At 46.5% G+C, this 26,344-nt stretch overlaps 1 protein-coding gene across 1 annotated transcript; it reads left to right on the top strand.

Moving 5' to 3' along the window:
- Positions 1–12,635: 12,635 nt before the first annotated feature.
- On the top strand, positions 12,636–26,020 carry GPR83 (G protein-coupled receptor 83). Its single transcript, XM_060605334.3, has 4 exons — positions 12,636–13,458; positions 17,762–17,887; positions 20,154–20,287; positions 23,306–26,020. The coding sequence occupies exons 1-4, from the start codon at positions 13,075–13,077 to the stop codon at positions 23,928–23,930; spliced, it is 1,269 nt and encodes a 422-aa protein (XP_060461317.1). The 5' UTR covers positions 12,636–13,074; the 3' UTR covers positions 23,931–26,020.
- The last annotated feature ends 324 nt before the right edge of the window (positions 26,021–26,344 follow it).

Genomic DNA, 26,344 nt, shown 5'->3' with positions numbered 1-26,344 from the left:
TCCTTTCTGCTCCGATTGTAGGTAAACAATCCCATTCTCGTTCATCCTTTCCGCATTTCTTTTTGCTAAAATAAGCAAATATGGTTTTTTTTTTTTCTAATTTTCCCTTCTTTCTTACACAATGAATTGTGTGTGTGCATGCTCTTCCCCTGCCCCCCGAATAATCTGTGCTGGAAATCACTCCATATAACCTTTCAAAGATCATCTTTTTCATAGCTATATAGTATTCCATTGAGTTTAAATTTCATTGTTTATGCCTTCATTCTCCCATATTTGGGTATTTAAGTAGTTCTCGCATTTACAACTCTATGTAATGCAGCAATACTTAACCTCGTGTTAGCATTTTCTTATTTTTGGAAGTATATATTCAAGAGTAAATTCCTAGAAGTTGGAGTTACTAGGTAAAAGAGCAAATGTATATGTAGTTTTATTAAATATTGCCAAATTCCCTTCCATAGATATTGCACCGTTTCGTGTTTCTGCCAGCAATGTGTTACTCTCCATGGCCTCACCGTCAGAATTTAATTGTCAAGCTTTTAATTTTTGCCTATCTGGTGGAAAAGTATCTCACTGTAGTTTTAGTTTGCATTTTTGTTATTATGAATAAGAAGTTGTAAAAACATGACTAAGGGCCATTTTTGTATCCACTTTTGGTGAATTGCCTATTCATGTATTATGTCCACTTTTCTAAGGTTTTGGTTCCTTTTTCGATTAAATTTTATATTAAGGATATAGGATATTAAGGATATTAGCCCTTTGTCTAATAACATATTGCTAATGTAGCTTACAGTGTTATTTGTATTTTGATTTTGCTCATATTTTTTTGCAATGCACTAGTTTATTTTTATTTGTATACTTTTTAATGTTTATTTGTCTTTGACAGAGACAAAGACAGAGCGCGAGTGGGGGAGGGGTGGAGAGAGAAAGGGACACAATCCAAAACAGGCTCCAAGCTCTCAGCCATCAGCACAGAGCCAGAAGCGGGGCTTGAACCCACAAACTGCAAGATCATGACCTCAGCCAAAGTTGGACGCTCGACTGACTGAGCCACCAAGGCACCCCAATGCGCTAGTTTATTTTTAATGTCCTATTTTTCCTCCTTTTCTCTTTTTTTTTTTTTTTTTCTTTTCCATCTGGACTTAGAAAATCTTCCTCTACACCCAGGTTATAGAGGAATTTACTCATTTACTCATATAGAGGAAATTACTCCCTTTTTGTAAACTTACAGTTTCAAGTCATTTACATTTAGATCTCTGATTACTTAGAGTTTACTCTTGTGTAAAATTGTGAGGAATAGACCTACTTTTATCTTTTACAAATGGCTCTTCAGTTGAATGTACATCATTTACTACAGGTGCCTCTTTGCTCCAGTGATTGGTTATGTGCTAAGTTTTCGAATGTGGTGGGGTCTCTTTCTGGATTTCTATTCCATTGTTAATGTCCATTTGCACGTTTAACTATGGAGGCTGTGTAGAGTGTTTTAATGTCTGATAAGGTTCATCACTCCTCCTAGGTTTTTTTGTTTTCAGTGTTTTCCTATTCTTTTATGTTTGTTTTCCCAAATAAACTTAAGTATCAATTTCCTGGCTGCAGCAAACCAAAAAAAAAGGGTTTTGGTATTTTAATTGGTATTGCCTAATTTGTAAATTAGGAAGAACTACATCCTGTGAGGATGTCCTATCCAATTGATGTCTTCACATTTGTTCAAGTTTATTTTGTGTGTTTCAGAAATAGGTTTTTAACACTTTTAAAATTTAGTCTCAAGTGTTTGCCTTTTGTGTTGCTATTGTGATTACGGTGTTTTTCTTCCATCATGTATTTTTACCGGTTATTATGTTTATATATGAAAGCTATTTATTTTTGCACATTAATTTTATATCTTGCTAACTTGCTAAATTGTATCATTTAATTTTTTTTTATCTTTGATAATGTAGGATTTTCCAGGTATAATTTCATGTGATCTACCAATAGAGATATTTTTCCTTCCTCTTTTCCATTTTTATCCCTTTAACTTTTTCTCGCATGTAAGCGCATTGGCCTCCACTACCATGTTAATTAAAACAAAAAACTGCCAAAGTGGAGACAAGGAACATAATTTTTTTTCTACATAATTTGGGATAATGTTATAGCAGTTAAAAAATTGTTACTGAAAGTTGCTCTGAAAATTCTGCATCTGTAGGTAGGCTTTATAAATTAACCAGTAGTAACTACATTTAAATGGAATCATACAATATATACCCTGTTTGTGTACGACTTCTTTCACAGAACATTGTGTCTGAGATACATCCATGTTCCAGCATGTTCCTACACTTTGTACTTTTTCATTGATTATAGCAGTTTATACTCTTACCAGCCATGTAAGAGGATCCTAGCTGCTCTGTATCCTCGCAATATATATATTTTATACAGTTGCTTTGCTGGATATATGTATTACAAAATCTCCAGTCTGTGGCTTGCCTTTTTGTTCTTGAATGGTGTCTTATTGAGCAAAAGTTCTTAACAAAGTTTAGTTCATCAATGATTAATGATTACTGTGTGTGTGTCCCATTTAAGAAAAACATCCCCTATACTGAGATCATAATGAGATTCTTCTGTGTTACCTTCCAGAAAATTATCTGATTGACGTTCACATTTAACTCTCCAGTCCAGCTGGGAATTGATTTTTTACGTGTGGTGTGAGATAGGAATCATGTTTCATTCTGTTCCATATGGGGATGCACTTGCCCCAGTACCATTTGTTGAAATGACTGTTCTTTCTCCTGCCCTGCAGAACTATTTAGTCATTTATTGAGACTACTGTCTTGGCAATTCTTGGCCCTACAACTTTTCAGTTAAATTTTATATTTATATATATTGTTTGTGACCTAATACAAGGTTTTGGGTGTTTTTGTTTTTGTTTTTTTTTACTTTTTTAAAGGTTTATTTATATTTGAGAGAGACAGAGCATGAGCGGGGGAAGGGCAGAAAGAGAGGGAGACACAGAATCTGAAGCAGGGTCCAGGCTCTGGGCTGTCAGCACAGAGCCCAATGTGGGGCTCAAACTCACAAACTGGGAGATCATGACCTGAGCTGAAGTCGGATGTTTAGCCGACTAAGCCACCCAGGTGCCCCCCTAATACAAGGTTTTAACAAAAATAACTGCCTAGTTTCGGGTTGGTTATAATTTTCAGCTGTTGTCCGTTGCATTTGATTTAATTTAAATATTGATTTCATTCTCAGGCTTCACTGGACATTTCCTTTGGCAGTCAAAGATAGTGATTCTGGTTGCCAGAGCTAAAGCTTGCTATTTGAGATTAGGAAGATATCCTGTCCTTGCTAGGATCTTTCTGTTTGTTTGTTTGTTTGTTTTATCTGAAATGTTATCCACTTCATTTACCTGGCTTAATGTTCCTTTGCCGTCTGTGACATTACTGAATCAATAGAGGGTAATAGTGTCTGTTAGACCCCTATTTCACACCCACCTTCCCTTCCTCCAACCTGTGTAAATCATGTACTGTCTTTCCCTCCTGTCTTGAGCCCCTGCCTATGTTTATAAAGCAGGCAATCCAGGCTTTCCTCCAGCTCTGGTCCTCGCTGTCCAATCCCCTCTGTGTCTTCACCCACTAGTTCCTTCCAACTGCACTTTTAGCTCCCTATCACAGCCATCTCCTTGTATCTGCAGGGGTCCCTTCTCATCAAATGCAGCAGATGCTATGAAGAGACAGAGGAAAGGAGGAACGCGAAAGTGAGAGCTGTGTATTGAGTTCCTTTCCAAGCCAGGCCCAGGTTTCGTGCATATTATTAATTTCTCATAACAACGCTATAAAGCAGGCATTATTACCCTTTCATTATAGGTAAGAATAAAGGCTTAAGCATAAGGTCACACTTCTAATAAATGGTAGAGCTGAGATTTAAAGCTAATTCTATCTGAATCCAAATCTCATTCTTTCTACATGACCACACTGCCTCCCATAACTTATGAGGCATGTCCTGACTTAAAACTAAAATCATTAGCCTCAAACCCTGATGCATCTTTGGGCGTGGACTATACAAAAAAAAGAAGGACGAAGTCCAAAGGAGAAACTGAGTTGGGTCTAAAGTTGGTGACTGTCCCAGGCAGGGTGAATAGCAGGAAGAGATCTTTCCCTTGGAAAGAAACATTTCAGATGGCTACAGGGATTCATATTAAACAATGAATAGTAAATAGGAATGACCTGTTGACCAAGTTATTGTGAATATTGAAAGTATCAATAGCTCCCAGGTGGTTTAGGCTGTAATAGATGACAGGCTCAGAAGGGGCTTCCCCTGGGATTCTCAGGATTGTTTTAAGTTTTTTTTTTTAATGTTTATTTATTTTTGAGACAGGGAGAGACAGAGCATGAATGGGGGAGGGTCAGAGAGAGAGGCAGACACAGAATCTGAAACAGGCTCCAGGCTCTGAGCTGTTAGCACAGAGCCCGACGCGGGGCTCGAACTCACGGACCTTGAGATCATGACCTGAGCCGAAGTCGGACGCTTAACCGACTGAGCCACCCAGGCGCCCCTAATTTCTTAATTTTTTTTTACGTTTATCAGGATTGTTTTAGTAAGTTTCATGTATCTATCAGCTAAAAACCTGTTTAATAGTGATTTCCCATAGCAAGTGTTTCTATTTTTTGGTTTTTCCCCCAAATCATATTTATCAGTTCTTTCTTTTTTCTGATTATAAAAATACTCTGGGAAACCCAAAAAGTATTAAACAGCATAAAGAAAAAAAAACCCAAATATGTATATATGTGTTAATATAGCTGTTTTTTTCTTTAAATAAATTCTTAATGTTAACTGGACATAGAGTGTGGTCATATTTAACGATTTGGAAAAAACTGACAAATTGTATTTTTTAATGGCCGAAGGACATGAATTTTAAAAAATGACAGACTAGAAATGCAAATAGGACTTTATTAAATTTTAAACGGCAGGTCATTTTTAACTGTCAAATAGAACTTTGTGCATTCCTTCAAGTGCTGGCCATGTATCAGACACCAAGCAACTGCCCCTCACCCCCCGCCCCCCAAACAATGAAAGAAAAAACACAATAGATTTGGCCTCTTGGAACTTTTAGTCTGAAGGAAATACACCATTTATTGAACGCTTTTTGTGTGCCGGGAGTACACGAAGCACTTACAAACACTATTGCATCTATTCTCAAAACTCTATGAGGTGGGTATTTTTACCTACTGAATGAGGAAGCAGATGTTCAGAGACTGACTTGTATGAGTCACATGGCTATACAGGCTGTGGGTGGAAGTCCAACTGTGACTAATTCCAAAGATCTCACCATTAGCTCTGGGTGAAGGAATATTGGAAAGCCTAAAATCAATGGAGGAAACTTTTTTCAATATATTTCAAAAAACTAAATAAATGAGTCTATATGGTTAGGGTGTAGTGAATGAGGTGCCCTCGTGTTGCTAGAGTATAAACGGATACATCCTTTCTGCAAAGCAATCTGGTAAAATATTAGAAGCCTTAAAGTATTTTCATCTCCTTTACCTGGAATTCTATTGTTTTAACTCTACCCTAAGGAGAGAATCAGAAATGTGATTAAAGATTTATGTACAATTGGTGGAATATTTGATAAAAAATTGTGTGTGTGTGTGTGTGTATGTGTGTGTGTTTGTGTGTTGCAGATTAAGTGACAAAATTGTGGAATGTCTGGAATTTGCCTCATCATAAACTAGGAGAGGAAAAATCGATTGAAGCTGGATGATGGATACATGTAAGTTTATTCACCATACTTCCATTTAAAAAGGTCTTAAAATATGTACAAAGATGATTCCATCAAGCAGTATTTATTATAGTGAAAAATCTGGTATTCCATGAGCTAAAATATGCCGCCATTAAAAGGATGTTTTTGAGAAAAATTTAGAACATGGAAACTGTTCTCAGAGTAATGTAAGCAGGATATAAAACTAGTAAAACTTAATTACTATTATGTAGAAAGAGTTAAAGGGGACACACCAAAATGTTCATAGCAGGATTGTGGTGGTTTTTATTTTCTTGTTTATGTTCTTTATCATTTTTTTTTTTTTTTTTTGCAGATACCATTTATACTCAGAAAAAAAACTTACGGAAGACAACAGCCCCCCATCTATGACAGGTCCCTTATTATTGTCACTGTCAGAGGTGGGTCACTGGTCTGATCAGCCAACGGAACCAATGTGAGCCAGTAACAGTCATATATTAGGACATATATAGAGTCATATATTAGGACATCATTGGCAGAGAGGAAATCAAACTGTTAGCTTGGTAATTTATACCCTATACTTCTGCAGGGCACAACCAGTTGTGTTTTTGTGAGACACGTCCATTATCCAGTGATGAAAGTATGTGAAAACATGTATCCATCCATCATCCAGCTTCAATCCATTTTTCCTCTTCTAGTCTAGTTTATTTTGGGGCAAATTCCAGACATTGCATGATTTTATCACTTAATCTGGAAGACACACACACACACACACACACAATTTTTTATCAAATTAACAGCTCTGCCTTAACTCTTCGGGTGTTTTGGAATTTTTTGTCTTTAAAAAACATTCTATTTTTGTTCTCACATATTCATGCATTTAGTAAGACCTGCTCTGTGCCAGGTACCATGCTAGGCTTGCTTTAAAAGATGAAAAGAACAGAATGCCTGCACTCAAAGAAGCTCAGTTTAATGAGAGAGGCCAACATAGATAGTTGTTATGTTGTATAAGAAGACTGTGGGTAGAGGTAAGCTCAGGATGGACCACCAAGCTCAAGCTGGGGGCCCACAGTCTTTCTGGAAGTCACCTGCTGCTAAGATCCTTTACTTAGCAGTTCACTTTCTAGGTATAGTATAAATGGTGTGGTCATCTTCCCCACACAATTTAAAGTAGATTTTATTATTCTGCCCTTAATTCCAGGCTTTTATGGTATCCTTAATGAGATTTTTTTTAAGTTAATTTGAGAGAGAATGTGTGCATGCTCACACATGGGTGGGGGAGGGGCAAAGACAGAAGGAGAGAGAGAGAGAATCCCAAGCAGGCTCTTTCCTGTCAGCACAGAGCCGGATGGGAGGCTGTAACCCCTAAAACCAAGATCATGACCTGAGCCGAAATCAAGTCAGATGATCAACAAACTGAGCCACCCAGGCGCCCCATGATTTTTTAAATAGTTTTACTGGTTGGTCAAGATCTGACTTTTACATTCAGATCCTACTTGTTTACTTCACTGTGTACGGCTTTTCCTCAGAGAAATGTGATCATCATATTTCAAATACCACAGACTTCCTTGGTTCCATTGCCTGCAAGCTGAACTTTCAACTGTAATTGCTAGAATTTGTCATTATCGTAGTACTAACTTTCTAAAATAGAAATCAGCAGAACATTAATATGAGAAAAAGACAACTTTTTTTTCTGGAGCTCAAAACTAATGGCCTCAAGGGGCAATTAAAAAAAAAAACGTATTAAAGCACTTTTCAAGAGTGTAAGATCAATGATAGCTATTGCTTATATCTCGTGAAAATGAGTTGCAGATCCAGTGATGCCTTCTAGAAATATAATTTTTACTTGGTATTGTTTATAAAAACAGGAAACATTCCTCCCCCTATAAGATGCAATATTAACCAAATGGCTTAAGTACCATGCTTAATTATCTTCTTCCACTTTCTGAGGATCTGATTTGAAACAAAGCACACAGCAGAAATAAAAGAGAAGTAGAAAAAATAGCTCGGTAGCAATTAAGAGCATTGAATTAGAGCTGGTCCTAGGAAATATGACTCAACCTGTAGGATTACAGAAAATCTTCAAACATTAATCCCATGGCTCCATCTACTAGAGGAATCCTATTCTCTCTTTGCCCCTTCAGAGATCTGATGAAGAAATATTCATTTCTTCACTGAAATCAAGTGGTTCATTAGCAACAGAGCCAGGAAATATTTTCACAGAAGGTAGGTTTTACCTTGAGTTTGGAAGGTGGAGGTTCAGGGGTGCCTGGGTGGCTCAGTCGGTTGAGCATCTGACTCGATTTCAGCTCAGGTCATGATCCCAGGGTCATACGATCAAGCCCCACGATGGCCTCCGTGCTGAGCATGGAGCCTGCTTGCGATTCTCTCTCTCTCTCTCTCTCTCTCTCTCTCTGCTCCTCCCCTGAAAAAGAGGAATTCAGGGAAAGGAGTACTCAGAAAAATTAAGACTTGCTTCCTGGGTTGTCTGAATCCAGGTCCAATGTCTATTCAGACAACGCAGGAAGCAAGTCTTAATTTTTCTGAGTACTATACATATACACTACACTACACTATACTACACTATATATATATATGTGTGTGTGTGTGTGTGTGTGTGTGTGTGTGTGTGTGTGTGTGTGTGTGATATAGATATAGATATAGATATAGATACATAGATTTATCTACTACCATTTCCCCTGTCTGGGCACTGTGCAAGGTTCTAGAGGTAACGTTAGGAATAACATCATCCTGGCCTTGAAGAGCTGACAGTTTAGTGGGAAAGACAGAGAAGTCACAAATAGTGGGGTACAACAAGGGAAGCACATGTCATTGGCATGGGTTACATGTTACAGGAGCACCTTTAAATGAGTCGATAGGGCAACGCTGCCTGTTCTGAGGTTGTGGCAGTCAGGGGGGTCAGTGAGTCTTCACAGGAGAGAGAACACTTCAACTAGGTCTTCAAGAATGAAAAGGAGTTTCTCTGGCTCTGGGATTCAGAGAGAGGATGACTGTAGACAGAAATAGCACCTTCGAATGCATAGCATCCTAAACGGGGTGGGCCGTGAGATGACCCCAAGATTCTGACTGTGGTGAACAAGTGAACAAGAAAAGGAGCAAGTGTAAGACAGTGAGGGAAGAACAGGATATAATGAGTTTAGTTTGGAGCTTGTTGAATTTTAAGTGTGTGTGGGTATTCCAAGTAGAAATGTCCAGGCAGCAGTCGAATGTATAATTTCAATCTGGAGCTTTCAGGAGTGTTGGTAAGTAGAAATACAGATCTTGGAGTCCCTTGTGAGTGATGGTGCAACCAGTGGAGATGGTTGAGGTCGCCCAGGGGGACATTTAATTCAAGAGGAGCAGATAATGGAAGATGGCACTCTGGAGCACCAACAGAGGCTAGCAGTTCTGTGGTGGTACAACTAATGCAACCACTTATCTGCTTTATGGATTAAATGGGCTATTACAAGTTGGCCCAATACCCGCTCCACCATTTATAAAACTTCCCATGTAAAAGTGCAGAGTAAGTTCAAACAACTTACAGAAGTATTTGGAGCCACAAACTGTAAGTTAGACTTCCTTTTACTTATCCTAAATGTATCATTTTAGCCTGTGGCTCCAAGGTACTGGAACTTGGAAACTGATTCCAAGTGTAACATGCCCACACACTGCGTTTCTATTGCATTGAGAATATCTTAAGCCATATTTTATATGTCAAGTCTACTTGATTCATTTCTTTTATATTTTAGAGAGAGAAAGAGAGCAGGATAGAGGGGCAGAGAGAGAGACAGGGAATCTTAAGCAAGCTCCACACTTAGTGTGGAGACCAGCTCGGGGCTCCATCTCGGGGCTCCTGGGATCACGACCGGAGCTGAAATCAAGAGTTGGACGCTCAACCAACTGAGCCACCCAGGAGCCCTTATTTGATTCGTTTGTAACTAAAGTATGATGACATCCAACCTTTGCCATTAAAATAGATCAACTATGAGTGACTGTCGTTGCCTGGCAGGATGCTAATTGTTCTTTCTTCCCCTCTGCCACGATGATTGGCACCAGAGAAGATTTGTGGGTGTGGTGAGTTTTGAACTCAAGTAGGACCTTTTCAGGAACTAATATTGGTGTCAAAGGAGCAATTGCTTGCAGATGGAGTGAGGCTCTCAATTCTCTATTATTATTCTATAATTATATTATTATTCTATAATTCTTGGTCTTGTGAATACTTGTGAGGTGTCTTACTATTTTCCTTTTGTTTCAAGTCCACTCGAAAGAGTTAAACTCTTCTCTGTTCCTCAGTATGTTTAATGCATGTGACTATAATTAGAGACAAAAATATAATTACTATTTGGCACATCCTGACTATGCATGGTATCCTTGGTTTTATTCAGAATGCACACAAGGAAGGAGCTGCCTTGTTCTGGAGGAGCAGCTTTGTGTCCTCCCAAATCTTCTTCGTAATAGCAATGGTAATGTTACAGGACCTTTAAGCCCTCTGAGGAAAGAACTTTAAAAAAAAAATTTCTAAACATCTATTTATTTTTGAGAGACAGAGTGAGACAGAGCATGAGTGGGGGAGGTGCAGAGAGACAGGGAGACACAGAATCCAAAGCTGACTCCAGGCTCTGACCTGTCAGAACAGAGCCCGACGTGGGGCTAGAACTCACAGACCGCGAGATCATGACCTGAGCTGAAGTTGGACGCTTGACTGACTGGGCCACCCAGGCACCCCTGAGGAAAGAACTTTTTTAAAACCTTAGTTTTGGTCTTGCTGTGGGGTGGATGGAGGGAGGTACTTATTTCATTAAGCACTGGCCTGTTCCTGTAGTTGAGGATAAACTGGGGACAGGAGAGCTGAATGCCTGGGGAAGAGGGAAATGAAGTGATCCTAGACTTTGTGCCTCACCTTGGATATTGTCAGTCCTCTCCACCCCTTCAAGGCATGCCAGTCCAACTGCCACCTCCCAGCACCGTTATTTATTTGCCTACTTGACAGGCTGGAAGTGCACGAGAATCATCACACCCCTGGGAATAGCTTCAACCAGTGATTGACAGGGGTTGGTGGGTAGATATCCAGCTCTTGTCCGTTGGTTGGATAGCTGACGTGTCTTCCTGACGCTGGCTTTCCTGGCAGGATTACGTTCCCATCACTCGCTGGTAGCTGGCCTGACAATACTCTATTGGTCACCTTCCTGTGCTCGTCTCACTTTTCCACCCCACTCGTGGTGTTTGCCTTCACTTTCCAAATAAACCCTTGCACTGGAATCTATGTCTCAGGATGTGCTTCTGTGGAAAGCTAAGAACTAACATAGGTCATCTTGTCTTTCAGGGACAGGTTTCAGGCACCTGGCACAAATGCCCTCACGTCTCCAAGGCAGGCATCGGGAACAAGGAATCAAAGTGAAGGCATTAGTCACGTGCTCCAGATTGGCGTGCCTGTCACAGAGCACCAAGCAGGGGACTTGAAAGACTGTGCTTTGAAGGGCACTGCCTACCTTTGATTTCTTCCTCTGTGTTTGATGCTGCCTAGCCTTGTTCTGTTCTCTAAATTGCCGTCACGTTCCAGCCTTGCCTCCCTGAGATGGTGCCACATCATCTTAGTAGAACATCAAGTCCACCCAAGCTCTTGAGTTAATGCTTACAGACAGCCCCTTGGTTTCTTTTCTAGAGCTAACCACCTATTACTTCAGCTGCCTGGCACCCCTGTCCCTTCTCCTAGGACCAGTCACATAATCCCCTATTCCAACCACCTACCTCCGTGGGACCTGCCAGGTATCACTCTTCCCGAAGTCTTCCCAGACTCCCTCCCACCTCAGGAAGAGCACCTGTGTTTTACTATGGTGACACTTAAGCCATCTTCTAGCTGCTTATTAGTGGGAGAGCTTGAGCTGTGCCCCTGGAGTTTGAAGGGGTAAAGAAGCTGACATCTAACTTTCCTGGAAAATTCCAAAGTGAGAGGAGGCTGGTGGGAGGGGCCCATTCCCCAGGGTTTGGGTGGGACAGAGGAGCAGGCTTTCCCCTGGGCCAAGTGGACTTCTCAGAGGGTTATTTGATGGGAGTCCCCTTTGATGGAGTCCTTTGATGGGAGTCCCAGCCCAAAGGCACTGCTCACTCAGCTGGGGGAAATGACAGAATAAAGAGTCTACCGTTTACCATTTGAATGGGGGGGGGGGAGGTCAGTTACAAGTAGTCAACCAATTACTGCATTATCTAGCGCCGAGAGCAAGGTGGTGGGACATCCATACAGGGGTCTCCGAAAACCCCACACGCGGGAAAAGGAAATCCTTTCACCGAGGCCAGAAAAGTTACGTAACTCGCCCAGGATTCCATAGCTAGGAAGTGACACAGCTGTGCTATGATCCCGATTCCACGGGAGGGGGTTAATGGGTGACCCGTCTGGGGTGACTAGGAGAGATTTCACAGTAGGAATGAAAACGGGTGGGCGAGAGATCAAGATTTCCTGTAAAGTAGGCAGAGAACAAAACGCGTGGATAATCTCCCTTACTACAGCTTCAAAACCTACTTATTATTCCTTTGATTCTCTGATCCTGGCAGAAGAGTGTCCTGCTTTGAAGGTTTTCTTTGGAAAACCAAGCCCGCCCCCCACCCCCCTCCGCCCCACACTGTTTTAAGAACCTTAAGGAAACAAAACGTCCAGCAAGTCCGAAGTGGGGTCAGTGAGGGGGCTTGGAGAAACCCTAGTGACATCTATGGCATCGCTCGCCTGTGTCCCCAGCACTGCCGGACTGGGATCCACCGCAGGGCGGACGCTCTGACGGAAACAGGTGGAAGGCACCCGAGTCTCTGCACGGGGAGCAGCCTGGGGCCGGCAGACCCAGCTTGACCCCCTGCCGCGCCCCCCCCCCCGACCCCACCCCCACCCCCCCTCCGCGGGCGTCTTCCGCCCGCCCGCCTGCTCCCTTGGCCGTAACTAGGCTGAGGCGGGATGGAGGGGCGAGTGTGACTTAGGAAAAGCCCTGCGAACCGGGCGGAGTTTCGCTCCCGGCGTGGGAACGGGCGGAGTGCGCGCGGCGGGGAAAGAGGCTCGGAAGCCGGGCGGAGTTGCATTCCCGGCGTGGGAGCGGGCGGGGTGGGGGGGCGCCGGCAAGCCAGCGGGCGAACGCGCGCCGGGGAGAGCGCCGTGGAAGCCCCGCGGAGTTGCGTTCCCGCAGAGGCGGCCGGCCGGGCGGAGCGGGCTCGCGTCACCGCAGCCGGAGCCGGAGCCGGAGCGGAAGCCCGAGCCCGAGCCGCCCGAGAGGCGGAGGCGCCCGCGCGCTCGCGGCCGGGTGGGCGCAGCGCCGGCGAAGTGCGGCCGGCGGCCCCGCGCCCTCCCCTCCGGGCGGGCGTGGGCGCGGGCGCGGCGCTGGGGCTGCTGCGGGATGGGCCCGCGCGGGGTGCTGCTCTGCCTGCTCCCGCTGGTGCGAGCCGCCGAGCGCCCCGAGGGCCGGGCCGACGAGCCGGGCCTGGAGGCGGCCCTGGCCGTGCCCAACGCCTCGCACTTCTTCTGGAGCAACTACACCTTCTCCGACTGGCAGAACTTTGTGGGCCGGAGGCGCTACGGGGCCGAGTCCCAGAACCCCACGGTGAAAGCCCTGCTCATCGTGGCTTACTCCTTCATCATCGTCTTCTCGCTCTTCGGCAACGTGCTGGTCTGTCATGTCATCTTCAAGAACCAGCGGATGCACTCGGCCACCAGCCTCTTCATCGTCAACCTGGCGGTCGCCGACATCATGATCACGCTGCTCAACACGCCCTTCACCTTGGTGAGGCCCCGGCTCCCGCCCGCCCGGCCGTGGCGGGCTCGGCTCTCCTTCCCCCAAGCCCTCCGCTCCCCTCCCGCCCCGCTGCCCCAGCCCCTCTCTTCGTCCGCGCTTCCTGGGTCCCGCTGGCTGGCTGCGCCTTTCCAGCTCCTTCCCCCTCTGCCCTCTCAGCTCCCCTCTCAACTCTCTCCACTTCGTAGACTTTCTGTCCCTCTCCGTTTTCTTTGTGTCTTCATCTTTTTCCCTCTCTGTGACTGTCGTTCTGTCTGTTCCTCCATCTGGGTCTCTACCCTCCCTTTTCCCTCCCTTGCTTCCGTCCTTCTTCCTTTTCTCGTTCTCTTCCCCTCTCAGTCTCTGTCTCATCACCTTCTGCAGCTGGGGGCCATGAGGTCAATGACTGGAGTGTCTGTGCTCAGCCGGGAGCAAATGACCAGTGCACGTGGGCCTATTTGATCGTCAAGCAGTAAATCGAAGCTTCTGGAAACGTTGGCAGAGATTGTTAGGTCACCCCCCACCCCCGAAATCCAGTGCATTAAATGCTCTCCCACACCCCCACCCTAGGAGACTGCTTTGTGCCACAGCCGATATGTCAGTTGCTAATTGTGCATGGAAACTTCAGTGCGTTTTCCTAGACCACTTATTTAAATTGTGTTTCTCTTTTGTGGTTTGACAGTGAGGCTGTGTAGGCAGTGTGTGTTGGGGAAGACATGGGAATGAGGTGGGCTTGGGGCCCAGGAATAGGCCAGGGGCACGTGCCCATCATGGCAGATGTGGCTCCCATCCCCAAGCCTTGGCTGCTCAGCGTTAGTGGTGTCATTTCTGCCTCTCTGTGTCTTGGGAGCCTGGTGCTCATGGGTGGTTTGGGACCGTGAGGGCGATGACTGAGCAATCTACTGACAGTTACCCCTTATGTTTCTGCAGCATGAGTGTTACATTTTTTCACCTTGTGGAATAACCTTACCGTTATTTGAGTTACTACCAAAACAGTATCTGTTCGTACCTTGCTCTGTGTCTCTGTCTCTCTCTCACACATATACACACACGCAACCAGAAATAATAGACAAGCCAGAAGAGGGTGAACTCCCACAAATCCATCCACCTGCATGCACGTCCTTCTAAACCTCACATTTTAAAACTGCGTTCTACCTTTGTCCTCACAAGAATATTACATTTTGCAGATGAGGAAACTAAGGCACACAGAGGTTCAATCCCTTGTCCAGGGTCACTTAGCTAGTAATTGGCCGAGCCACGATGAGAATTACTTTCCTGACTCAAGTCAGAGGTCTGTCCACTAAGCCACCTAGCGCTGGGGGTGGTGGGTGAGGAGGGCTTCTTGGACCATGCTAAGCTTCCACTATTCTGAAACATGGATTTTTCCTGCTCTCCTGCCAGTTTATATTCTCTAGCCAAGGACAAAAGGGCTTTCAAATACCAGGCCCCACCCTGCCAAGGTAACTGCCTCTTACCTTGAAGCATGAGATTGTGTATCTCTGGCTCTCCTTGGTTGCCCCTGCCCCCTTGGTTTCTATCCTGACCATCTGCAATGCTAGGGTTGGGCTGGGACACCCAGGATGAGAACTGGCCCCGGGGCATGGCCCCTGTGCTACTGCCCAGAGCAGTATGCACAGAAGAGGCTGGGGGATGGGAGAGAGACACCATGAACCCCAGGCTAGGCTGTGGCTGGGGCCTGACAAGTCCAGCCTTGGATGATCTCCTGCAAGAGAGGAGGATCAGGGTCCTGAGAACCCAGCACTCCTCTAAGATAATCCAAAGCGGCCTGGCCTTGAACCTGACCCGTGTAACTGCCCCAATCTGAATTCCTGTCAGAGCTTGCAAGGTGCTGGCAAGCAGGGAGAATGAAAGGGTTGAGGGGGAGGATCTCCTAAGCCCTCACACTCCTACTTAATGGCAGTGCACGTGGGCCTATTTGATAGTCAAGCAGTAAATCGAAGCTTCTGGAAATGTTGGCAGAGATCATTAGGTCACCCCCCACCCACGAAATCCAGTCCATTCAATGCCCCCCCCCCACCCCCACCCTAGGACGCTGCTTTGTGCCACAGCTGATGTATCAATTGCTAATTGACTAGGTAAGGCATCCTGCCTTCCAGCTAGTTGGTGACAGTATTCTTGCAACCTGGTTTCCTTTTCTGTTCACTTTACACACGACAGCGAGCATGAAGCCCAGCCCTTGTCATTGAGAGAAGAGCAAACAGGTACTTACAATTCCCATGGCAGAGACACGTATGGAGTGCTGTGGAGCCTGGAGGAGAGAATCATTTATTCTGTCCTGCCAGGGTCTCATGAGAGGGTCAAAGGAGACTGTGCAAAGAACGTGACATTTTAAAGGGCCTGGAAGAGCAGGAATTTCCCAGGTCAAGATGAACGCTCAGTGCAGACAGAGGGACCTGGAGAACAAAGGGCTTCAGAGTTCATGGTGTGTTGAGGGAATGTTGAGAGGCTTGATGTAGCTGCAGCAAGGAGGCAGGAAGCACGGTGGGAGGAATGGAGAGGAACAGGGGGTGGGGGGTGGGGACAAGTGCAGGTGGGCCAGAGAGGAAGGCTGGGGCCAGCTTGTGAATGGGCCTGGAGACTCCTAAGGCATCTGGCTCTGTCCTGAGGGCCAGGATGATTCTAAGCAGGAAGGTGACAGTCATCTGATTTTTGGTTAAGAAAAATCCCATCAGCAGAGTGAAGGCTGAATGACAAGTGGACAAGACCGGAGGGCAAGGGTAGCAGCTGGGAGGCTGTAAAGGTCCAGGTGAGAGACGAGGGCCACGACTTTGGGATGAGAGGGGCACCGGTTGACTTTGCAACGTACTGGATGTGGGAGGAACTAAGGATTTCTAGCTCTGTAATGTTCCCGGACTGCTCAGAAGCCCCGTGTGGCTGCCACCTGCCAGCCTCACAGAGAATGAAGGTGCTGTCCTAGCGACACAATCCGTGTCTCCCGACTCTCACCCTCCAGCCAAACCATCCCACTCCTCTTTCCTCAAATAGGTCCTGGGATTTCTGACTCAGCGCCAAGCCCTTTGTTCTTACTGCCACAAGTACAAATGCCACGTATTCTTAAAGCTCGTCTCCGATGCCTCATGTGTCATAACGAGGGTAGTGGAGGGCGTATTTACTAATGTTCGAGGCCCTGCCGCACCTACTTTACACGCGTCATCTCTCCTCTGATTTTCCTAACAACCATGTGAAGACCATTAGCCGCATTTTACAGATGGGGGCAGTGGTGCTTGTGGAGCCCAAGGGCCTTGCCCCGGGTGACTCTGCTGGCCACCACTACATGATCTTCTTTCTGTCGGACTGACTTGCTCTAGATCTTTCTCTATCATTTTTCCCCTCTACCTCAGCCCGCTCCGTTCCCACCCTGCGGCCCCGAAGCCCTCTGTCTGGGCCTTCTGTGGGCACTGAATACTGTCTTTCTTGCATCCGGAGGTGCCTGGGTCCTCTACCCAGACCGGAAGCTCCTTGTTCAGAATCGGTGCTTGATGTTTCTTGGGCCTGAGCATCACTCACAGGAGCTGCCCAGGCACTGATTGAGTGGGCAAGTAGCCATGGATGATGTGGGGTGAGGCCTAGGGCTGCTCCGAGGGCCCCACGCTGTCCTGCAGCTTGCCGTTCTCCCGCTCTGCCCCACCCCCACCCCTCCAGGCCCCTCAGGCCCCTTCCCAGATGAAGTTGTAAGGCCTGCTTAGTCAACATTAGAGAGCACAGCCTACACGCTATGTTGTGATTTTTCACGTGGGTCTCCCCCATTAGTCTGAACTCATGTGGACTGAGAATGGATTTTATTATTACCATAAAAATAGCTACTATTTATTTCTAAGAATATCTCTCTACCAATCTGCCAGACGTTGTGTTCCACCCTTTATAGATTTTTAAAACCTTAATCCATGTAATAAGCCCACAACGTAGAAGTTTTTAAGCCCCCCCCCTTTTTTTTTTTTTTACAAATGAGGAAACTGAGGTTCAGAGAGATTATACACACCTTGCCCAAGGTCATATAGCTTCAAACTGTTAGAGGTGGGAAGTCCAACTGCAAGGCCCACGTATTCCCACGCCCTCCTGGCACCTAACAAGGCTTGGCCCCGGCGGTATGATCAGGTTTTGTTGAATCGAATGATTGGAAATGAGTCAAGCTGGAGAAAGTCATGTGTGATGCAAAATTTAGTAGTGTAGAATGGAAGAAGAGAGGAGCCGGAAGATGCCTCCCAAGGGATGCTCCTCAGAGGCCACGGATGGGGGTAGGGGTGTCAGGGTCAAGGCCCTGTTTGTCTTCTGACCTCTGTGGGCTGGTTTCCAGGTCCGCTTTGTGAATAGCACATGGGTGTTCGGGAAAGGCATGTGCCACGTCAGCCGCTTTGCCCAGTACTGCTCTCTGCACGTCTCAGCACTGACGTTGACGGCCATTGCTGTGGACCGCCACCAGGTGAGGGCACCTACCCCCAACACCCGGTCCTTCCCCCTCCGGCTTTGCTTTCCGGGAAGCTGCAGGGACCCTCGAGACAGTATTTTAGCACAGTTTTCAATAAGTGTATCTGTCTTCTTATTGACTAATATGAGCACTTAGATTAGGCGCTTTAAAACGTTTGTGCTAAGTGCTACAAAAAGTTATTCCCAGTTTGTTGTTCTAACAAAGGCTCATCGCTTATATTTTGTGTCTCAGAAATTAACGAGCTTGTTTGGGGATGGGGGAGAAAAGCCAACCCGAAAATCACAGTTGAAAAGAGATTGGCAAATCGTTGCAGGTCAGAGACGAGGGGGATGGAGCCCCCGGGGCCCAAGTTGTTGAGGAGGAAAACAAGCTAGGGTGCCATGTGGCAGGAGCAGGCAGCCACTGCCCTGCCCCACCAGAGGCACATGGTGGCTATGGTAAAGGAAATCAAAGAGGACTCTATCCGGGAAGAGGATGGCTCCCTGCCAAGCACCTTGCATGTGCTAACTCAGTAAATCCATGTTGTGTACTTAGGTCTATGCCGAATCAAGGAATGGAAGCTCAGAAGAGGGCATGGGTAGCCTTCCTGAGATCACATGCCTGGTGAATGATGAGGCCAGGATTAGCACTGAGGTCTGTCTGGCTTCATACCTCTGCCCTGATCATGAGGCCGCCCTACTCTGAGAAGGCTCAAGGTGGCCAATATCATAAGGGCCAGCAGGACAGAGAGAGGAAGAATTTATTCTGAGTAGCTGCAAGAGGTGCAAAGGAGAGGAGGCCTCAAAGATGCAGACTCAAAGGTGCAGCTCAGTAGGAGAAAGAATTTTCTAGCAGAACGAAGCTGCCGGGGTGGGGGTGGGGGGGAGCGGGTAGTGAGTTTCATTTCCCCAGCCATTTTTAAGCAAGGTCTGGATGACACTTGATAGAGATGTTTTAGAGGACGTTCGTTATCTGGTAGGGAATTGGATTTGGCAAACTTTGAGATCTCTTCAGCCCCGAAATTCCACCATTTTGGCATTTATATTGCAGATACTCTGGGCAAAGTCTGAAAAGGCTGCATGCTAATGTTTTCTGCCTTTTCTTAACCTTCTCTCCTAATTCAACAAGAGGGACTCTGGATTACTTCCACCTGGCCGATGCTTACCCCCACTTAACACAGCCTCACCGACAGTTGCCCCTTGGGCCAAAGGTGGGTCCGAGGAACAAGGGGGTTAAGTCTTGCCAACACTGATCACGTTGCTGTGACATAAACCCCAACATGGGGCCTTTTCCCAAAGCAGTGAAATCTTTGAGCGATGTCTGGGGCCTCTGACCCAGGCTTTCACTTTCTTCAGCAACCCGAACAACGAGGGAGTCTGAGGGGCAAATACGGCAAAATCCAGAAGGGGGCTGTGCTGAGCAGCTTCTAAAGCCTAGTCACTTCCTCTCATAAAATCTTGAAAGAACCTGGAGACAAAATTTGGGAGGACACAGCCAGAATGTCCACTGTGTCCTGGGATGACATCCTTAGGTGATGGCAGCTCTTGAGGACCTCTCTCCCTGACCCTGGATTCACCTGTCTCAGAATGCCTTTTTCAAGAAATAATGATCCTAATCTTAACATGAGGATGCCGTTGAGTTCCCAAATCTTTATTTAAACCTTTTAGCAGAATGGATTGTCCAACTGTAGTAATTCCAAAATGCTTTTCAGCTCAAAGCCTGTAACACAGGCTTTACTATAAGCGGTGGGAAAGCTGGACCCCACAAGTTAGAAATAGCTTTTGTAAACAGTGTTGCGAACCCCCACATAAATGTCAGTGCAACTTCCCATGACAAATAGAGACTCCTCTCCAGGCTTGTCACCCCAGATCCTCTCAGAGCCCTCCATAACCCAAGGGGTCTAGAATCATGGCGGAATGAGATCGGATCTCAAGGTGGAGGCTGACTGTGGCTTGTTCCTCTGCTGGCCTTGTGGGTGTCATGGGAGCAGACCTCCTGCTTCACCCCTTCCCCATCCCTTCACTGCACTCTGGTTCTGCTACATATGACCTGTAAGAGGCATCTGAGCCACCTGGAGTCTCTGAGTCCAGACGATACCTTCTTTTTGCTTCTGGGGGTGGACTGTGGGGTGGTGCAGCCCAGGGGCTTAACACTGAATGAAGGGGTGCTTGTTTATAAATAGGACCTACCTGCCTTAGTGTGGCACGTGAGCTCCGTCATTGAGATTTGATCTGCTTCCAGACTTCTTCAGCCAGTGATGCACAGTTTGCTTGTTTTCCAGGTCATTATGCATCCATTAAAACCCCGGATCTCAATCACAAAAGGTGTCATCTACGTCACGGTCATCTGGACCATGGCTACGTTCTTTTCACTCCCACATGCCATCTGCCAGAAATTATTTACCTTCAAGTACAGGTGAGTTGGCTAGTCGGGAGCAGCTTGGGGACTCAGAGGGCCCTGACAGAGGGAAGTCTGAGCCCCCTCTGAGTCTGAGTGACCGGTATCTGCTGCACCCAGCACTTCTGTCTCCCATTGTCTTGCTTCCAAGTCTGGGGCCTATCTGTGGCATTTGTTCTGCTTTTCCTCACCTTTTCTTCCCAGCAACTTTAGCTCCCTCCTTATTCTCCACCCAGCTTGTCTGCGAGGTCAGGGCAGGAGCCAACAGCTTCTTTCGCTGGGGACAGGTACTCACACAGACTGAGAATCAAAGTCACCCAGGCCTCGTTTAAAATGGCAACGTTTACATTCTCTCGCACAACGTATAAATAAAGCACGCATGTGTCTGTGTGTCTGAGGCAGGATGCTCTATCTCCTACCTCCCATTCAGGTTTCTTTGTCCTGTGCTGTCGCAGAACAAGAATTTCCTGGTGTCCCTAGCACCTGACCTACTGTCTCCATATAACAGCCCCTCAACACATAATTACTGAATGGATGAGCGAATGAGCAAGCTTAGAGTGATTTTCATCAGTCCGTACTTGTTTTAGAGGAGGTTCCTTAGAAACAGACCCTGAGATACAGATCGTGCTTGGGATTTTTAAAGGAAGTGCTCCCGGGAGTGATGGATAAGGGAGTGAGCAGGCAGGATAGCAAGAGACCAAGGGAGGGTGCAATGTTGGCATTGGAGGGATGTCAGGAGAAGCTACAGGCAGCAGCACAGGGGGCTCTAGAGCAAAGATAACACAGAGTTTGTTCAGCCTCGAGGCCAGGACGCTGGGCTGTCATATTCTGGGCTCCCTGCAGAAATCAAAAACTCCCAGCCACCTCTGGGTCTTAGTGGATCTGTAGGAAATGACTTTAGTGGTCCTACAGTAGTGCTAGGTCCCTACAATATCACAGGTGCCAGCTGCTTCTTGTGGGTTGGCCGGGAGCTAGCATCCTGGCGCTCCAGACCAGTAGCCACGTGTGTCCTGCAATAACTCTGTGCTGCTCCGCCTGAAACATACACTTCAAAACACACATGCCTATGACATAAGCAGAGTCAGGAGAACAAGCTCTGAAGGCTGATTACAACTACATTTGACCCCGAGCAATGCTAGTTTGGACTGTGTGGGTCCACTTCTGTGTGGATTTTTTCGATTAATATGGTACACTACCGTAAGTGTATTTTCTCTTCCTTATGATTTTAATAGCATTTTCTTTTCCTTAGCTTACTTTCTTGTAAGAACACAGTGTATCATACACCTACAGAATGTGTATTAATCAACTGTTCATGTTATCGATATGACTTCCATCAATAGTAGGCTATTAGTAGTTAGATTTGGGGGTAGTCAAAAGTCATGCATGGGTTTTCAACGGCGCAGGGGTCGGTGCCCCTAACCTCCATGTTGCTCAAGGGTCGACTGTAATTTACAAAGGCTTCTCCCTCCCCAAATTCTATGATAGCAGAATGAATCGCATACCCAAATCTCCTAGCACTCAGACCCCCATCTGCCTTCACATATGGGGAGCTATTTTTTTTTTTTCTGCTAATGAAAGCAAAGAGAATTCTCTTTCTTTCAGTAGTGATGGCCATCAGCACATATAACAAGTGCACAAGCGACATAATGCGCTGAAGAAACAGCCATTTTGAGTTGCTGCCTAGACATTTTAACAGTATGACAACCCTTGTTCACACCCACAGTCTGGGCATTTAGATTGGGACTCAAGGTTACGATTCCATCACAAGTTCCTGCCTTGCTTTTCCAGGTCACCATTTTTTTTTTTTTTAACATGTATTTTTGAGAGAGCACAAGCAGGGGAGGGGCAGAGAGAGAGAGGGAGACACAGAATCGGAAGCGGGCTCCAGGCTCCAAGCTGTCAGCACAGAGCCCGACTTGGGGTTTGAACTCACAGATATCATGACCTGAGCCAAAGTCAGACACCTAACTGACTGAGCCACCCAGGTGCCCCCGGGTCACGTTTTAAAATGACCACTCGGAGGGGCATCTGGGTGGCTCAGCCAGTTGAGCATCCAACTCTTGATTTTGGCTCGGGTCATGATCCCAGTTCTGCATCGGGCTCTGCACTGAGTGTGGAGCCTGCTTAAGAGTCTCTCTCTCTCTCTCTCTCTCTCTCCCTCTGCCCCTCTCCCCTGCTCACACTTTCTCTCTCTCTCTCAAAAAATAAACTAACCACTCCGGGTTGAGGCTGTGAAAAATTGGTGACTGTGCCTCAACCACCCTATAAGTAATGGGTGCTTATAACCCTGCTCTCTATCTCCTGCTTGCTCATGACCTGGGACAGAGGACTGCCCTTCCCCTCAGCTCCTGGCGTCTCCATGCTGGGATTTGTAAGTAATATATCCTTTACTTCCTTCGTGTGAGTGTATTCAAACTGCGCCTTCAATCAAAATGGCCCTAAGGTTTTCACTTCCCCAAAGTGGGAGCTTAGACACCAAGGGTGGTACTGGCCAGCCCTGTGTGGGTGATTTGTGCCCCCTCTTTCAGGGGGTCGTAGTCTGCAGAGTCTCAACACATCAGCTCTAGGGTTTCTGCAAGGAGGACTGGGTACATTCCATGGAAAATAGATACTTGTTACACGATTGGCTGAAGGTGTGTTCGTTCGGGCTTTGCCGCTCACATTCCCAAGATCCATCATTTCTTTGCCCCATTCCTTAGTTCCCCTCTGGAATGGAGGAATTCCAACGTTTCCTGAGCACATTGTGCTCTCAGGATGAGTTAGTTCTAAGACTAGGAATGCCAGTGTTGTATTCATTCATTGAACAGATATTTACTGGGTCTCTGTTACAGGCTAGGAATTATGTAAGTTTAAGACAACACACAGAGAGCAGGTGTTTTCCTTGTCTCTATAAAACCCCCAATCTAGTGGGAGAGCCAGAATCTTGTGACGAGGCCTTTCCACACTAATGGCACACCCTTCCTCTCTCTTCCTCTCTCTCTGCCTCCCTCTGTCTCTATCTCTGTTTCTCTGTCTCCCTCTCTCCCCTGTCACCAGCGAGGACGTTGTCCGCTCCCTGTGCCTGCCAGACTTCCCTGAGCCAGCTGACCTCTTCTGGAAGTATCTGGACTTGGCCACCTTCATCCTGCTTTATATCCTACCCCTCCTCATCATCTCCGTGGCCTATGCCCGCGTGGCCAAGAAGCTGTGGATGTGCAACACGATCGGCGATGTGACCACGGAGCAGTACCTGGCCCTGCGGCGGAAGAAGAAGAAGACCATGAAGATGCTGATGTTGGTGGTGGTCCTCTTTGCCCTCTGCTGGTTCCCCCTCAACTGCTATGTCCTCCTCCTGTCCAGCAAGGTCATCCACACCAACAACGCCCTCTACTTCGCCTTCCACTGGTTTGCCATGAGCAGCACTTGCTACAACCCCTTCATCTACTGCTGGCTCAACGAGAACTTCAGGGTCGAGCTGAAGGCATTACTGAGCATGTGCCAAAGGCTGCCCAAGCCCCAGGAGGAAAGGCCACCCTCCCCAGTCCCTTCCTTCAGGGTGGCTTGGACAGAGAAGAGCAGTGGCCGGAGGGCTCCGCTAGCCAACAACCTCCTGCCCTCCTCCCAACTGCAGTCTGGGAAGACAGACCTGTCTTCTGTGGAGCCCATCGTGGCAGTGAGTTAGGGGAGAGTGAGAAGAGGCAGAGGGCGAGCTCTCTCTCCAACTAAGGCTGGGAAAGGGCCTGAGGATAGAGACTGGAAAAGAAGCCTGTCCTCTCACCCATGGCCCTCACAGTGCTAAAAACAAGGTCCTACAGAAGCCATGGGAGTCTTCATTTCCCAGGAAGCTCTGTCTAGCCTTCTACCCCATTTGGTGTGAAAACTAAAAGGCAACACCCAATTAGACATGTGTTTGTGAATTCCTATCCAAGAAATGCTGCAAAGCATATCACCTGGGTTCCCTGAGCCAGAGAACCCAGGGAAGCTGCAGCCCACATGAGGGCTGAGTCAGCTGCCTGACAATACTCCCTACCATGGAACATGTGTAAAGGACACCTGAGTCATACTTGGGGTGTGGCTGACCCAGATGCACAGAACTCTGCTTGAAAAAGGTTCATGCCAGCAAAAGGTGAGTGAGCCAGAGATGCCACATTTTTTTGCCTCACTTCCCAAAGTCCTGGGCCAGGATGAATCACAGCCGTGTGGTGGCTGGCTTGGATACATGACAAGACAGGGTCAATTCAGTCCCTGAAAGCAAAGAGAAATTACTGAGTTCTCTTAAAGAATTATTATTATAAAACTTCGGAAAATTTAGAAAAGCACAAAGAAGAAAACAAAAATCACCCCGTTCTCCCACCAACTGTGATGAGTTTTGTTAACGTGCTGTGGATTCACTTGCAACTTTTTTCCTTTGTGTGTCTGTGCGCATGTGTGTGTGCATGTGTGTGCATGCACTTTTCATTCCGTTTTGAATTACACTTTTCCATGTAGAGATAAGCAAGAAACAGGGCATAGCAGGGAACTCGTGAGCCCCTCTCCCAGGAACAGTGTCCACGGGAAGAGTTAGAAGAAGAGGTGGGAGAGGAACACAAGGAGAAGGCTGTCAAAGCCAACAGACTGCTGTCATCCTGTACCCAGCGGTGGGAAAGACCCAGATGAAGTATCTCTTCTCAGATGGCGGCCATCGTGATGAGCCAGGGACCAAAACTCATCCAAGGAGGCATAATTCCTTCTCCTTTGCACTCACATAGAACAAGAGGTGGTAAAAACACTGCCCTGCTTTTACAGGAGATGATGGAGCAGTCTTTCCAACATGCCAGAAATAATCGTACTTGGACACTTCATCCTTGCAAGCTGTCTAGACAGGCCACTTCTCTGTGTTGTCTAAATAATAAGGCTTCTTCACGCCAGTTCCCTGAAGACAACTCACTTGTCAACATCACCCTAGTGGCTCACGTGTCACTTACAGAAACCTACGACATTGTGATGGTCTTTAAGGACTCAACATGCCAGGGAAATATCATTCCAGAGACTGTTTTCATCATCGTTCATCTGGTCTTGAGTGACTCACTAGGTCACCCAGGAGACAAAGGCAGAATAGTGCTTAATTCACCCACCCTAAGTAATTGCCATTCTCACACTGGTTTTAGGTTCCTTTCTAACACCAGATAGACTTGAAAGCAAACATGGATATGCAGCTGAGTAGAAAACTGAGGTTTGGGGAGAAGGGCTTTATCCAAGGTTTACTTAGATCTCTTGGCTGTTAATTGAAATTGAACTCAGTCTTGTCATCTGCTTTCCTATAATGAGACATGGGGGTTCATTATACTAGTCTATTTATGAGAATGTTTGAAGTGTTTGACTTCCATGGGACAGAGAGGCTTCTAAGCCCGTATGGATCCCAAGATGGATTTTTCAGGCCAAATGGCACCCATGCCTGTGCCTCCTGTCTCTGTGGTGTCCAGAAGTAGCTAATCGTTTCATCCTAACGCTGCCATAGAAATTCTTTGAACTAGAAAGAGAATAGGTAGCAAGACTACAGATAGTTGGTCCTGCTCTGGAATCATGGGGAGAGCTTTGCTTTGCTCCTCTCTGAGGGAATCTAGAAATACTGCCGGGGCACCTGGGTGGCTCCATCAGTTAAGCATCTGACTTCGGCTCAGGTCATGATCTCACAGTTCGTGGGTTCGAGCCCCGCGTCGGGCTCTGTGCTGACAGCTCAGAGCCTGGAGCCTGCTTCGGGTTCTGTGTCTCCCTCTCTCTCTGCTCCCCCCCCCCCCAACGCCCGCTCATACTCTGTCTCTCTCTGTCTCTCAAAAATAAATAAATGTAAAAAAAATTTTTAGAAATACTGCCAAGTCAGAGAAGGCCCTTCCCTGGAGGAAGACTCACAGATGGCCCATAGATCCAGGTCTCCTGTCAGTACCCTGTCTTCCCCATTCCCCTTGTTCCCTGTGTGCCTCAGAGCAAACAGCGATTTGTATTTGTGAATGTGAAATTTGTAGGACTTGAGCCTTTCCAGTGTGCCGTAATGAGTACTTTATTGTAATTGCTCCGCTCTCAATAAAATATATTTGGGGTGCATGGACTATGTTTCTT

This window comes from Panthera onca, chromosome D1 (genome assembly GCF_046562875.1).
Source record: "Panthera onca isolate mPanOnc1 chromosome D1, mPanOnc1 haplotype 2, whole genome shotgun sequence".
Classification (NCBI taxonomy): Eukaryota; Metazoa; Chordata; class Mammalia; order Carnivora; family Felidae; genus Panthera; species Panthera onca.
Note: the sequence above shows the minus strand (reverse complement) of the source record. Positions and strands in the feature narration are given on the sequence as shown.

What these genes read in the sequence shown, in the direction of transcription:
- GPR83 (XM_060605334.3), top strand. Translation starts at nt 13,075, where the DNA reads ATGGGCCCGCGCGGGGTGCTGCTCTGCCTGCTCCCGCTGGTGCGAGCC. An exon ending in TTGCTGTGGACCGCCACCAG is followed by an intron (nt 17,888 to 20,153) that starts GTGAGGGCACCT and finishes CTTGTTTTCCAG; the next exon opens with GTCATTATGCATCCATTAAA. An exon ending in TTATTTACCTTCAAGTACAG is followed by an intron (nt 20,288 to 23,305) that starts GTGAGTTGGCTA and finishes CCCTGTCACCAG; the next exon opens with CGAGGACGTTGTCCGCTCCC.